The sequence below is a fragment of the Argentina silus genome (assembly GCF_951799395.1).
Source record: "Argentina silus genome assembly, chromosome: 16".
Classification (NCBI taxonomy): Eukaryota; Metazoa; Chordata; class Actinopteri; order Argentiniformes; family Argentinidae; genus Argentina; species Argentina silus.
Window position 1 is genome coordinate 11,551,836 of NC_139670.1, and position 13,968 is coordinate 11,565,803.

The 13,968-nt window shown below is 46.6% G+C and overlaps 1 protein-coding gene across 1 annotated transcript in view; it reads right to left on the minus strand.

The window, feature by feature from the left end:
- Nucleotides 1-13,968, minus strand: part of LOC310817476 (rho GTPase-activating protein 23-like) — a 39,370-nt gene that overhangs the window by 5,402 nt on the left and 20,000 nt on the right. Inside the window, exons 2-17 of the mRNA XM_083688091.1 lie at nucleotides 10,649-10,840; nucleotides 8,733-8,763; nucleotides 8,310-8,402; nucleotides 8,129-8,207; nucleotides 7,823-7,883; nucleotides 5,551-7,093; nucleotides 4,196-4,304; nucleotides 3,673-3,712; nucleotides 3,417-3,554; nucleotides 3,008-3,322; nucleotides 2,475-2,536; nucleotides 2,133-2,239; nucleotides 1,665-1,774; nucleotides 610-762; nucleotides 318-396; nucleotides 137-210 (exon numbers count right to left, since the gene is read on the minus strand). Of these exons, the coding sequence (XP_083544217.1) occupies nucleotides 137-210; nucleotides 318-396; nucleotides 610-762; nucleotides 1,665-1,774; nucleotides 2,133-2,239; nucleotides 2,475-2,536; nucleotides 3,008-3,322; nucleotides 3,417-3,554; nucleotides 3,673-3,712; nucleotides 4,196-4,304; nucleotides 5,551-7,093; nucleotides 7,823-7,883; nucleotides 8,129-8,207; nucleotides 8,310-8,402; nucleotides 8,733-8,763; nucleotides 10,649-10,840 (3,186 nt within the window). The remainder of the gene's footprint in view (nucleotides 1-136; nucleotides 211-317; nucleotides 397-609; nucleotides 763-1,664; nucleotides 1,775-2,132; nucleotides 2,240-2,474; nucleotides 2,537-3,007; nucleotides 3,323-3,416; nucleotides 3,555-3,672; nucleotides 3,713-4,195; nucleotides 4,305-5,550; nucleotides 7,094-7,822; nucleotides 7,884-8,128; nucleotides 8,208-8,309; nucleotides 8,403-8,732; nucleotides 8,764-10,648; nucleotides 10,841-13,968) is intronic.

Here is a 13,968-nt window from a genome sequence, read left to right on the forward strand (position 1 = left end):
GAGGGGGAGATAGAAAGGTAAAAGAATATAGAGGAAGAGTGACAAAGGTATAGAGAGAGAGAGAGAGTCAACAACTCTAATAAAGGCCACATTTCTATCATTTGGTTGGACTTTTCTTTTAACCTCTGCCACATACCAGCTTTTTCATGGTTTTCAGCCTATCCCCTGCATCCTCTAGACGGTTGGCATCAATGAAGTCAATGTAATGTACTGCAGACAAAAAGGGAGAGTTAGTTGGGGTACCGCCCCGCCCGCCCACCCGCCCGAGACATGCAGGCTTGCATGCAAACACACATATACAAGTATAGCAGACTCACTGTCAGTGAACAGAGGTTCTGGAAGTTTCCTGAAGAAGGACTTGAGCAGGCTACTTATCACGTTCTGGTCCTGCCATCTCTGTGAAGACAAGAAGAACCAAGTGTTAATTTAAAAAAAAAAGTGTTAATGTCTGCTTCTCCTGTATTTTACTATCCCACCTTAAAGTCAGCTTGAATTACATTCCATTTTCAGAATGCTTCCCACCGTCCACACACACACACACACACACACACACACACACACACACACACACACACACACACACACACACACACACACACACACACACACCTCCTCTGTTGTGTTGATCTCCATGCCCTTGTTGAGTTGATCCTGCAGGTTGGACACAATGGCGTTGTTGCCAGGCACCCTGTAGATGCCAGTGTACTCCAGGCCCATGGTCTCCACCAGACCACAGCACATCTCCACTATCAGAGGGACAAACTGGAGAGAGACAAAGAGACAGAGGCGGGGTTGAGAGGAGAAGGAGAGAAAGACAGGAGGGAGAATTATGAATTTTCAGTTCCACTTTATTGGGTCAATATAAGACTCTGCATCCTTAAAATTAAGACAGACAGAGAGAGAGAGAGGAAGAGAAAGAAGAAGAAGATGAGACAGCTTCTTACCAGTGTTGGGGAAGCTACTATGAAAATGTATTTAACTAGATTACCAATTACTTTACAAGGAAAGAAGTTGAACTACACTAAAGCTACCCTTGAGAGAAATATAGTATGTCAAACTAAAGCTACTTTGAAAAAGTAGTTCACTACATCGAAACTACCTCATCCAACACACAGTCAGTGACAGAAAGCATGTGACTGAAATGCAAAGTCAAACAAAGTGGGGAGACCCAAGGCAGTGAAGGGAAAGAAAGTAGCAAAATGTAAGTTCAAGGGCTGGAAAAATAGTTTAAGTCCAATGTTTATTTTGTTTTCTTTTGGAAAAAATGGAGTGAGTAGTGACAGTAGCTTACTACACCACTACCTGGTACTACAAGAAACACTACTAGGATTTAAATTATTTTAACTACCCCCAAGCTAGTGCAAAATGCAGTTAAACTGAAGTACATGTTGTGGAACTACTCCCCCATACCGTTTCTTACAGACACAATCTGCCAAAATGACAAGCAGCGTCATTTCTTAACCTCTAAAACTGATTGTGCATCCAGTTGATGTGAGATTTGATCATGTTCACATTGACGCATCCCAATTTTTGTGTGAAATGTTCATTTCATCAGATCAGATTTGACAGGTCGATCGTTTGATAAATCAGGTAACTGATTCAGAGAGGAGATTGGTGGGAGAAAGAACATAAGTGAACAACAATAGTTTAAACAATAAACCCACCTTGTTATTGACAGCCGGTTGGCAGTCCTCCAGTCGTACCCCAAACACTTTGGGTCCTGGCTTCTTAGCCTTCTTCATGATGTTGATGCCCCATGGAGTCTTACTCTCATCTGGCACAGACCAAGAAGGACAGACAGACAGATAGACAGACAGACAGATAGACAGAGAGAGAGAGAGAGAGAGAGAGAGTGAGATGAAAAAAGACAGCAAGATAGGGAGGCAAATTGTCAGGCTTTTGCTGAGTCCCAAATCTCTACCCTTATCTGTTAAGTGTGCACTCCCCCACATGGGCTTTAAAAGCATAGGATCTAGGGGCTTTGGGGTTTCACCACATCTCTAACACCAATCCATTCCTTTGAAATCCATGTGTGGAAATGCAAAATGCACACTTCACTTGTAAAGGGTAAAGAACTGGCATATGACTCAGACGATGTGTCTCCATTCAGAGGTAAACTGTACCACACTCACCTGTTTTGGAGGAGCGGTTCATGGTGCCGTTGTCTGTCTTTGTGAGGAGGAAGGGTGGCATCATGCGGTGGGCTCTGGGAGAGGCGTCTGGCTTATTGCCCGTAGGACTGTATGGAGACATGGGCAAGGGATGATTAGCACTTGACAAAAGTGCAATGAAAATACAGACAAAGCGCCAGACTTACTATGTGTTTGCACCTGGTGCACAGTTTTATCAAATTTCTTTACATCCAGAAGGGATTTCAAACATATGGAGTTTTAAATAAAGCTTAATAGATGGAATAAGACAACTGTGCAAATATGAGCCATATGAGTCCATATGAGCTCAAATAAAATAGACACCTCTGTTTCCGGTAGTCATTGAGCTTCTTGTTGATGAGAGCTTGTCTGGAGAAACCCAGCTCCTGAAACAGACAGAAAGGATGTTAAGAAGAAAGACATTTCCCGCCACTGAAATCAGACAAGACAGAGCCACACAAGTGAACATTTAGTGCAAGTAGGCATTACAAACCCATAGACCAAATAAACATCTTACTTAGTTAAAAGGTCAAATAATAATAAGCTAATTCTAACACCAAACATGTTTCAGTTGACTTGTTTTGTTTTATATCTTTGTTTGTTAAAGAAGCTACACATGAAACCTTAGTACTAGCCAATGGTGCTAGCTAGCTCCTATCTTGAAATCTGCTATCCAGACCATTAAGATAAGATCCCAACATATCAAGTGAACTGGTAATATTTTATATTTATATAGGTTGCGAGCCAAATTAAGAATCGCACCTTTAAATGGATTTGACTGGCATATGGAAGTAAATAAAAGAGAGTAAAGTACATTTTTAAGCACTGGTTTGAAAAACCCTTTGGATCCCGCTGACCTCATTATCAGTCTTGCTGTTCTCCCTGATGACCCGGATCCAGCCCAGCATGTCCTCTCTGTCCTCAGCCTGGAGCAGGTACTCACAGAAGTCCTGAGTGGTCAGCCTCAGGGCATGCTTACGCTTTGTCTCGCTGTAGGCAATGTCAATCAAACAGCCGTGAATGCTGATTGGAGGATGCTCGTCCTCTGCATGGCCGGGGCCCGCCCCCGCACCGTGAAGGACGGCCTCTCGTTTATCTTTGTAGAGGAAGAGCGAGTGGGAGCGCAGCACGGAGAAGACACGCTTCCACGGGCGCATGCCACCACCAACCTTCTGGGATAGGTGGACAGAGTGACATAGAGTGAGAGGCAAGATCTGGTGCACAAGTGTGTTTGTGTGTGTGTGTGTGTGTGTGTGTGTGTATTACCTTGCCCTTCTCAGTGAGGATCTGTTTGTAGTGGAGCCAGCCCTCCTTGCGGACGTCACTGAAGGTAATAGTGCCCAGCTCAGAGGTGGAGTGACGTTTAGACCGCGCCTCCTCTGCCGCTCGCAGACTCTCAAGAGACTGAAACACAACCACCATGGTAATAATGTGAGATGGCCGCTTAAACGGCTCTACTAGATTGTTCCAAAGTGAATGCAAATGAAATTAAAATAATGATGAATGAAGATGGTGGACTCACCCCATCTGTGAAAAAGCTCTTGACTCTTTTTGGTAGTCTCCTGTGGGAAGATATTGAGATGGTTATACAGACTGCTTTTGAGTAGACTGCATTATTGGGATGTTCAGTCAACTCCTGACACATGAGACTGTCATGAATGGGTATAATAGATGAGGAGGACATGCAAAAACCTAGAGCAAATAGTCAGGGAATCAGCCATCAATAACATGGTGTGTTTGAACTCCCATTGCTCACTTATTTTCTTTTTCTCACCCTGCTTTCTCTATCATTGCCTGACTTATCAAACAATCAAACTGCCAAATCTGATGAAATTAACATGCAGACTTTTTCACACAAATATTGGGATAGTAATCAGCGTATCAGGAGTGACTGAATTAAGAATATTCAGAATATTTTTTTATATACGTTATTTTTTTTAAATGCTAACATTCTATCTTCATAATTAAGTGCATGACAGCACAGAGAGGCAAAGTAGTCATTCCAGGGGCCTAACCACCCCTCTACCAGTGGAACCAGAACTCACGAGAAGACACGGCCCTCTTCCCTGAAGGTGTTGAGACCCTCGTCACATGACTTGGAGCGCTCAGTGGTGATGGCCAGCAGGTAGGAGGAACGGCGGCCCTTGATATTGCCTGATCAGAAAAAGGAGGAAGAAAAAGAAGGATAAGAAAAAAGAGAAAGAGAGGGCAAGAAAAGGCAAGAAAGGGCAAGAAAAGAGGAAAATCATCAGAAAGAGATTCCAAGACATGCAAAATGAGAGGTAGAGGGGGTGAGTGAGGTTTGATAAGGGGGGTTGGGGTGAAGTGTGGGTTGAGGGGATTCTCTAAAAACATGGCATTTCGCCCAAAGGGCTGTGGTAAACGTCACAGTGGGCATGGATTAGAGTGTGCACATATTTTTGAGAACAAGTCTTAAAGAGAGAGAGCGACAGTCAAAGGTTATACTTCTGAATAATCAATAATTAATTGATTGTGATAGTAGTTTGTCCTACGAGCTAATTTGGCTGTGCAATGTCAATAAAAAAATGTTTGCCACAATTGACAAACTTCTGCAACTCTCCGCTTCTCTCTCAGAGAGAAAACCAAGGACGTAGTCCGGGTGTCGTATCAAGTCAGGTGACCCTAATCTGCTGCTGTTTGTGTGTACAGCTTCAGAGAACAGTGATGATGCTCATCAAACTCCACTGAACTATTATTAGGAAGAAATAACATTTGAACTTCTGGAAATCAGGTAGAATGGATGCACATTGGACAAAGTTCTTGCCTGATGTGCACACTGATGCCCACTGTGACGCATAGCGCTGCTCACTGGGCAAAATGGTGTGTTTTTAAAGAGTCCCATACTTGATGGGGTTGGACGGGGAGTGATCGGAGCAGGGAGGATGAGAGGGATGAAGAGAGGTCACTCACTGGTGTCCTTGGAGCGGAGCCTGGTAAGGGGGGAGGAGGGGAGGGGAGGAGAGACAGTACTAGAGGCGAGGGTGGGCACAGGAGCTGGCACACTAGGGCACAGGACGCTGGAGGACACCACAGAGCAGGCGGGCACGAGGCGGGCACACAGGTCATTGCTAGGACTGGTGGGCTCATCTGTGGGGGTTTAGGGTTAAGAAGTGAAGGGTTGGAGGGTATTTAGGGGAGGGGGGAGCCACCAGTGCCATAGACAGATAACAACAGACTCATCAGACACAGGGACATACACAAACATTGTTCTCCCCCTCCCCTCTCTCTCTTGCACACACACACACTTTAAAAATCGTTAAAACACAAAACTGGACATTGGACACTTAAAGTGATGACCACTGTTTTAGGCTACAGCAGGAGCACACAGCCAAGCACAGTAAAGAAGAACAAGGGGGGGAGTGGGGCGGAGGGCACTAACCTATGAAAGGAATAGAAGCCAGGGAGTCATATGTGTGAGGAATCAGGCTTCCGTTGGGCCTCCGGTTGAGGCTGTCTCCTAGCCTCGGACCTATGGAGACCGGCGAGGGGGTCCCGGAGGTTCCGGGGGTGCCAGGTGAAGGAAGCAGACCTGGGGGTTCAGGCAAGTCCACAGGCAGGGCATAATGGGAGTGCCTCAGGGTGTGCATGGAGGGCCGATGCCCAGAAGGGGGCTTCTGCCTCAGGACCACCTCCTGGGTGAGAGGAAGAGGGGAAAGGGCCTCCCTCTCCTCCCCCAGCCTCACTCTCTCATCCTCTGGCACAGAAGAAGGGATGGCGGGGGTGGAAGACGGGCGAGGCACAACTATGCCCCGTCCCTCGCTATCTGAGGGGCTGGTTTTGTTTGAAGGGTTCCAGTTGAGCTGCGGTCCAGTGTAGGAAGGCTCCCTGAAAGAGTGGGCTTGCTGTAGAAGATGGTCAGCCTTGCGGCAAAAAGAGGGACTGTAGCTCTTGTAACCCACTAGCTCCTCCACTTCTACTCTTCTGCACTGAGGCTCAGCCACCTGCTGTTGAGTCTGCCGGACAGCAGGTGGCACTGTGGCAGTAACTGAAGATGTGACTATAGTTTTCATGCCGTGGTGGTCTTTTACTTCAGCGGTCCTGGTAACAGGGGGTTGGGGGGCTTGCGAAGGCCAGGCAGGGCCTCTTTCGTTGCGGGGCGAGACCAAAGCGTCAGCTTGGGCCAGAGTTTCCACCGAGCGCCCATAGCTGTGTTCGTATGAAGCGTACGCTGCAAGCAGGCTCTCCGAGCATGAGCGGCTGCCCGGGCCTGCCGCTCCCCAGCTGCCCAGCCAATAGGAGTCGTGGGAGGCGGCGGCCGCCTGGTGGTGAAGTAGAAGAGTTTCTTGAGAAACTCCTCGGTTTCGGTGATCCATTCCAGACCCAGACCCAGGCCCAGGCCCAGGCCCGAGCGCTAACCCCAAGCCCAACTCGGCTAGCCGGTCCTGGGATATACTCCGGTGGCGAGGGGACATGTGCTCGGCAGCCTCCGCCTGGCTATAGTACCAGTCCGACAGGGCCTGGTGGCACAGGGCATCGGTGTTGGCGCGTGACGCAGGCAGGCTGCCCTTCCGGGCCGGAAGGTTGGGCAGTGTTGCCGAAGCGATGGCAGCGTTATGGTTGGAGAAGTGGAAGTCCAGGGCACTGATGGCTGAAGAGGAGCGGCCACGATTTTGTCCCAAAGATGGCCGCCCTATGGAGCCAAATTGGCCGTCCTCCTCTACACAGTGTCCTCCTGGACCCCCGGGCCAGCCGGAGGTCAGGGTTGTTGCAATAGAGCGGTTGTCCAGGGGGGAAGCTAGGCTAACGGGGCTAGGGCGGCAGTGCCAGTTGTCCAGGGAGCTGTGGCTGTGGTTGTTGTGGCCGGGTGGGGCACCAGAGGTGGGCTTGGAGCGGTGGTAGGAGAGGGGCGGTGGTTCAGGGAGATTCTGGGCCCCTCCTGTGTATGGCTCGTTCCCTCTCAGGTAGGCGTCCTGAGAGTATGCCTGTGGGAGAGGAAAGAGGACACAGCATGAGAGAGGGACACATGAAGGGAGAGAGAAAGCAAGTGGTGTTGAGGGGTAAAGGAAAGCATGTGCACTCATCTGTATAGTTGAAAACTGGAATGAGACTATGTTTGTGAATCTTATACAAGTGCATTGTTAGTGCCTCAATACTCTTAACTCAACTAAATAGATTTTTGTCATTAGGCTTTATTACTGACAGGGTGGAGAAATTAAGTTGACATAAGTTCGGGTGGGACACTTTAAGCTGAACGGCGCAGCTGATTCACACGTATGCAAACGTCATCACATGTCTCAAAGACAAGGCTTAAAAGAGCCGAGTCCGTAACACTCCACCATGGTTAAACAGTGTGACGCCGCTGGCTAAGAGAGTTATACTGATAGGCCGTCCCACCCACCGCCCCAGCCTCAAACCGCTCGGTCGCTCTGTGTTTACCCTCCTACAGGGGGTTTGATAGTATGGGCTCCCTGCCTATGTTATTTTCTATTTTATGTTGTTTAAATTTCAGGCAGGGAGCTATACAGAGCGGAGCCATTCAATTACGCCAAACTTAAACGGACTACAATTTTCATTAAACATGATTAAACTGACGCAAGTGTCCTGACTGAACCTATCAAATAATCCTAACAATTACTCCAGTTGAGCATTGTGATGCCTTGATGCGTGAATAAGAGGAAGGGGGAAAAAAAGCAGAAATCTCATATACTCACACTTACCAACTGCAACACATCCTCATCTTTTGGCATAATGGAGAGTTCAAGGGCATTCTCACTAAAAGGAGAGAATGAGAGAATACTCCCTTATTAACAATAATGGGTCATTTTGTTACTTTTTGCCATTATGTGATATAAAAAGACTTGGATTATATGTACTATGCTTTCTTATTTCATAGTGGCAAACAGCTAATCTGAAAATATTTTGTATAGGGCTGTCTACAATATGTGTGTGTGTGTGTGTGTGTGTGTGTGTGTGTGTGTGTGTGTGTGTGTGTGTGTGTGTGTGTGTGTGGTTCTCACCTGTTTTGGATTAGTGCGATCACCTGAGAGTAGGTCTTTCCTAATACAGTCTCTCCATTCACCTTCACCAGTCTGTCCCCTGAAACACACACGCAAATGTTAAGACATTTGGATGAACAGTGCATAAAGCATATGAGTGAATGTGAGCAGTTCCTTGAGCCTTCCTCTATTTCTCCTGTACCTGTGCACAGGCCAGCTTGGTCGGCGGGGCCTTTCTCCCTCACACTCTTCACAAAGATGGTGTCCATGGGCTCCAGACGACCCCTCTGGCAACCTGAACACACAAAACACATACACACGTCACAACAGAAACACACCCAGTACAAAAACAAACAGTATACAGTATATGCCCACTAAAATGTTTGCTCAGCTACTGAGTTTGCACATGTATTATTGTCAGATAATGGAAGTTATAACCAAACTGTCTATACAGGAACTGTCCAAAATCTTCCCTTCTGGAAAATAACACTTGAAAACAAACGCTTAGTAAACCTGGCCGACACTATACGCTCTAAAGGAAAATCAAACGTACACTACACATTCAGGCAGTCCCAAAGAGAGGACTTGTGGCTTCGCAGAAACCACAGGGACAGAAATTACTCACCTTTTCCAGTTCCGTTTCCATTCTCCTCATCCTACAAAGAAAGAAGAGGATATCCAGTGAGCAACCACTCAACAAACAGAAACTTGGCCAGTCATATTGTGACTGCCACAAGGAGGTGCTACCTCCCCAAGTCAGTCAGAGAAATTAGCCCTAGTGAAGACACACACACACACACACACACACACACACACACACACACACACACACACACACACACACACACACACACACACACACACACACACACACACACACACACACACACACACACACACACACACACACACACACACTTCGGGGTGATGGAATAAACGGTTCAGCCTCCCCCCTCCCTCCCTTCAACCTGCATAGGTCAATTCACAGCAGCTGCACAAAACACAGTGAGGGAGTCTTGATCTCGTGGTCTTGGTCTTGAGGCTATTCAAGACCACAAACATGTCCTGCCATGGTCTCGCCACACTAGGTCCTGGTCTGGGTCTGGGTCTTTTTTATTTGTCTTTGTAGTCTCTCACCTCATGTGGTCAAGATACACTATTGAGTACCGTTTCTTGTCAGAGTTGTTAGTAGGGTTGAACAACTCAAAAGTGACAATTATTTAACTTTTTAAAATGGTTGGTCTTGGTCTGGGTCTTGGCCATGTCTCGTCATAGTCTCGACACACTGGGTCTGGGTCTTGAGAGGTTGGGTCTTGGTCTGAGGGTGTTGTTTTTGCCTCGGTCCATGACCAGGTGCAAACCCAACCAGAAGTCAAATCCACACCAAAGAATGTCACGCTTGCAGACTATTGCATCATCGTCCATTTATCTGATTAAGTGGAACATAACTTTTGAAACGAAGTTAAGAATGAATAGAGGTTCAGGAGGATGAGGAATGCAATCAGACAACAGCAGATACATTGTAAATCCATGACTCTGCCTACCAATGCTATATAATGAGCCTCCCACCTACTTAACCCTGCTGATCTCCTCCACCACCCCGTTCTCCCATACTTTGGGCATCTCTGCCACCAGGACATCTTCAATCGCATCACAAATTGTCTGATTAAGAGGAACAGAACTTCTGATCCTCATTCAACTCTCTGTTTAACACACACGGATGCGAACACACATACTCTCCACACACACAGACACACACACACACACACACAAACACACAGACACACACAGACACACAGAGACACACACACACACACAAGCCCCAGCTGAGTGGGCATTTTGGGGACAACCGCTGACAGAGCTCATTCCTGCCCACCCCAGACAATGACCTGGGCTTTCGGGCCACAGAATGGAGGACTAGACACCCAGAGTAGAAGCCTACTCTCACCTCCCTCTCCCTCCCTGTAGAGCAGGGGTGCACTGCTCAGCTTCAGTCCTCACTGGTCAGGACTGGGGTTAACGTTATTTAAAACGTGATACAGTATAACTGCAAATACCCTATACATGATGTAGACTTGTAAGCATTGCAGGGAAAACATCAATATGTGACAATTTTTAAAGGGGAAAAGTAGTTCCAACAAACACAACTAAAATACCATCAGCTGTTCCTCACGACCTGTGGCGCAAGGAAAGCCAAGTGGCTCAAAAGCAAGACCAGCATAGTTCTGCTTTTCTCTTCCTAGGGCATTACAGTAGATCCAGATACAGTAGGTTGGGAAGGTTGATGCTTTTGGGATACATGAGAAGCTGTGGGGGGTACATGCGCTTGTACATCAATGACTCTCTGGTCAATTCCATTTCAATTTCAGTCAGGACAGGAATTGGCCCCATACCATTTATTTATTTATTTATTTTTGTTAAGGAGAGTGGACATCCAATCCAACTAATCAGGTATGTTAGTACTGGGGGGAACTGAAATCATGTAGCTCTCCAGGACCAGGGTTGGTAGACCACTGCTTTGGAGGACAGGAACTATGTTACCTTGAGGTTGGTGTGGAGGGAAGACTCTGGGGGGTACACGATTAAGTGGCGCAGAGTGAAGCCGAAGCCCTGGGAGTTCTTCTGGAGGAGCACCGTGCGCGGCCCCTGCCACACCACGCCCTCAACCTCGCCCGACGACAGTGGCCGGGCGTTCTCATTGGACGACACCATGCCATCTCTGCGCCCTTTAGCCTATAAGAGAGACAAATAAAGAGGAGATATGAGATAAAAGGGCAAGCAGCAGCTCCAAATCAGCGTGAATCAAATATAGGCTACTACATCACTTTGCATCATATCATTTTCATTCATGTGCAACATGTCAGTGTAATTTAGGCAACATCAGTGTGAATTATATCATAGTGCAACATAGCAGTGTAAGTTAACTGGGAAATATATCATATTGCTGTGAAATATCAGAGAAAACTATAAATGTTATGTTAATTACATCAGTGATAAATATGGTTAATGTGATCTGATTATTATTCTTTGTTCCTGTGCAACAACTTTTCTAAGAGTACATCTCGTATATTCTAGTGCGAGTCGCATGAGTGTGAACTATGTTACCATGTGACACAGTAGCGTGTGACACACTATTTCCTATCCCAGTGTGAAGAATGGTCAGACCCTCATCCAGAGAGGACCACCACCCAGGGAAAGAATGCCTGAGTGAGTGGGAGACACCTCCCAGACGGAATCCGACCAATGCCAGGAATTCAAAAGGAACTTCCTTTTTCACAGGATAGGAATATCTATTTCAACCCCCAACATCTCTCATAATCACCTTCCATACAGGGCCACCAACAATAGAGGGGTAAAAATATATACTGCCGTGGGTATTTTTATCAGCTATGGAACAACAGGAACCTGGCGTATCACGCAACAATGAAAGACACACCTGGAAATTAATGACACACCTTGAGAAATGCCCACACATCCAGGTGTGCACACACACACACACACACACACACACACACACACACACACAAATAGCTCTACACAAATAGCTCTACACAATAGACATACTGTAGAACTGTAGAAGTGCACACAGTACAGATACACAACCGAATCAACAACATAATAAAACGGAGCCTCCCCCCTTACACACACACACACACACACACACACACACACACACACACACACACACACACACACACACACACACACACACACACACACACACACACACACACACACACACACACGCACGCTTGCTATCGGACCAAGACAACAGAACTGGGTCAGAATAGAGATTAACATTGAAACACCTTACAGCTGGGAGGACTCTAGGGGAAACTGGGTGGTAACACTATGACAACCCTTGGCCCCCTTCCTATTCCTACTCCATCCCACCCAGCCCTGGCTTCCTGCTCCACTCCCCTGCCTCACCCAGGCATTCTGTGACCCCGCAACCCATGCTGTACCACAACAACAGGAAGTGTGAGCCTTGAGACAGGAAGTGAATCATGGTGCCTCTGGAAGGTGGCGTCCCGGGGAATCCTTCACCTCTTATAATAGCCTTGCACCAGGGAGGGGACTCACTTTCTGACGAGGAGTCCAGTTCCAATGTAACACCACTCACATGCACAAACATAAGGGTAGCACCCAATAACAGGTTGAATTATTCTAACTTCCTATCTGTAATCCCTTATCAAATGCTGGAAATATCACTGATGTCCCCTCAGGCAGTTCAAACAAAGACTGGATGTTGTGATATTCTAGTACAGATATCAGCCAATTTTTTGCAAAGACTCTTAAAATAACCACATATTACTCATAATATGCAACATTTCTAGGTGTGTTTGTTAGATATTTTTAGAGACACATGGACAAACACTCAATTGCACACACACACACACACCCGCTTATGAACAAAAACTAACTGGTAAACTAACTCCTCAAGTTGAAACACCCCCACCCACGCCATCCAATCACTCGCTTTTCCTTTTACATGGGGTTATTCAGGTGACGGTCAAGTATGTTGGTAATACAGAGGACACAAGTTTGAGACTCGTGTGAGCTTGGAGTGCGAGGTACTTGTTACACATGGACTGATGGGAAGTGTGTGTGTGTGTGTGTGTGTGTGTGTGTGAGTGAGAAAGAGAGAGCACATACTGTAGGCTACACACCGTGGGTATGTCAGAATCCCTCAACGCCTTTCTACACCTGACATTTCACATGCAAGTGCATGCAAACACACACAGGGGTGTGATGCCATCTTTCTCTCCCACACACACACACACACACACACACACACACACACACACACATTAAATGCCAACAATAACCGTAAGATGAGCTGTCTGTAACAGAGAGAGGGTTAAACCAATGATGTCACTTCCTCTGACCTGTAGACATGCTAGAGTGGAGGTCAGTGTTTCACTTCTTATTTGTTCAGATCATTGTTCTCTATCACACACACACACACACACACACACACACACACACACAAACCATTTTAAACTGAATGGTCCTTGATGCATACTATACTTGAGCACATGACACTCCATACACACACACACACACGCTTTGATGAAATCACTCGAGCAGATGACACTCCAATCCTTCAAACCCACACACTTTTGTAAATATGAACGTACTGCAAGCCATTCCAATCTCTTTCCCCCCCCAGTTAGTCAACAGGACTCCATTACATAAGACATACACAGTAGGCAGTGACACAGTGTCACACACACACAAGAAATTCTGCTAGCATATTTCGACAGAGACTCGTTGGAGACATTACGGGCAAAGACATCACACAAACAGGTGGAAGCTACAGTATGAAAGCTCACTGTGGATACAGCACCGTTGTGAATCAGCTAATGCTGTAATAGGTCATTATTCCGAGTATTGGAAATGTCAATACAGGTGGGAGGGAAAACTGCATATTGCAAGGGGGCGTATCTCAACAGTCTATGGTGTTATGCTCTCCTCACCTGGTTCTCTGTGGCTCAGTTGGTAGAGCATGGCGCTAACAACGCTTAGGTTGTGGGTTTGATTCCCGCTGGGGAGTCGCTTTGGATAAAAGCATCAGCTAAATGGCATACATTATATTATTATACCCGTTTTTACCTTCACCTTCACCTGCACCGATCTGAACAGACAGGCAACATGACGGGAGCTCACTGTGGTCTTTGCTTCCGCTTTCATCTATCCAATTCTCTCAGATCAGCACAGATGAAGAAAAGGAGACGAGTGCTTTTAAGTAAGGAGCTTTATTGGAACACAGGCTGGCAGGCCCACAGAAAAGGCTTTCATCCTTCTGCCAGTCACTGCAGAGAACAGGTGCTCAACCTGTTTAACACATTAAGACAATA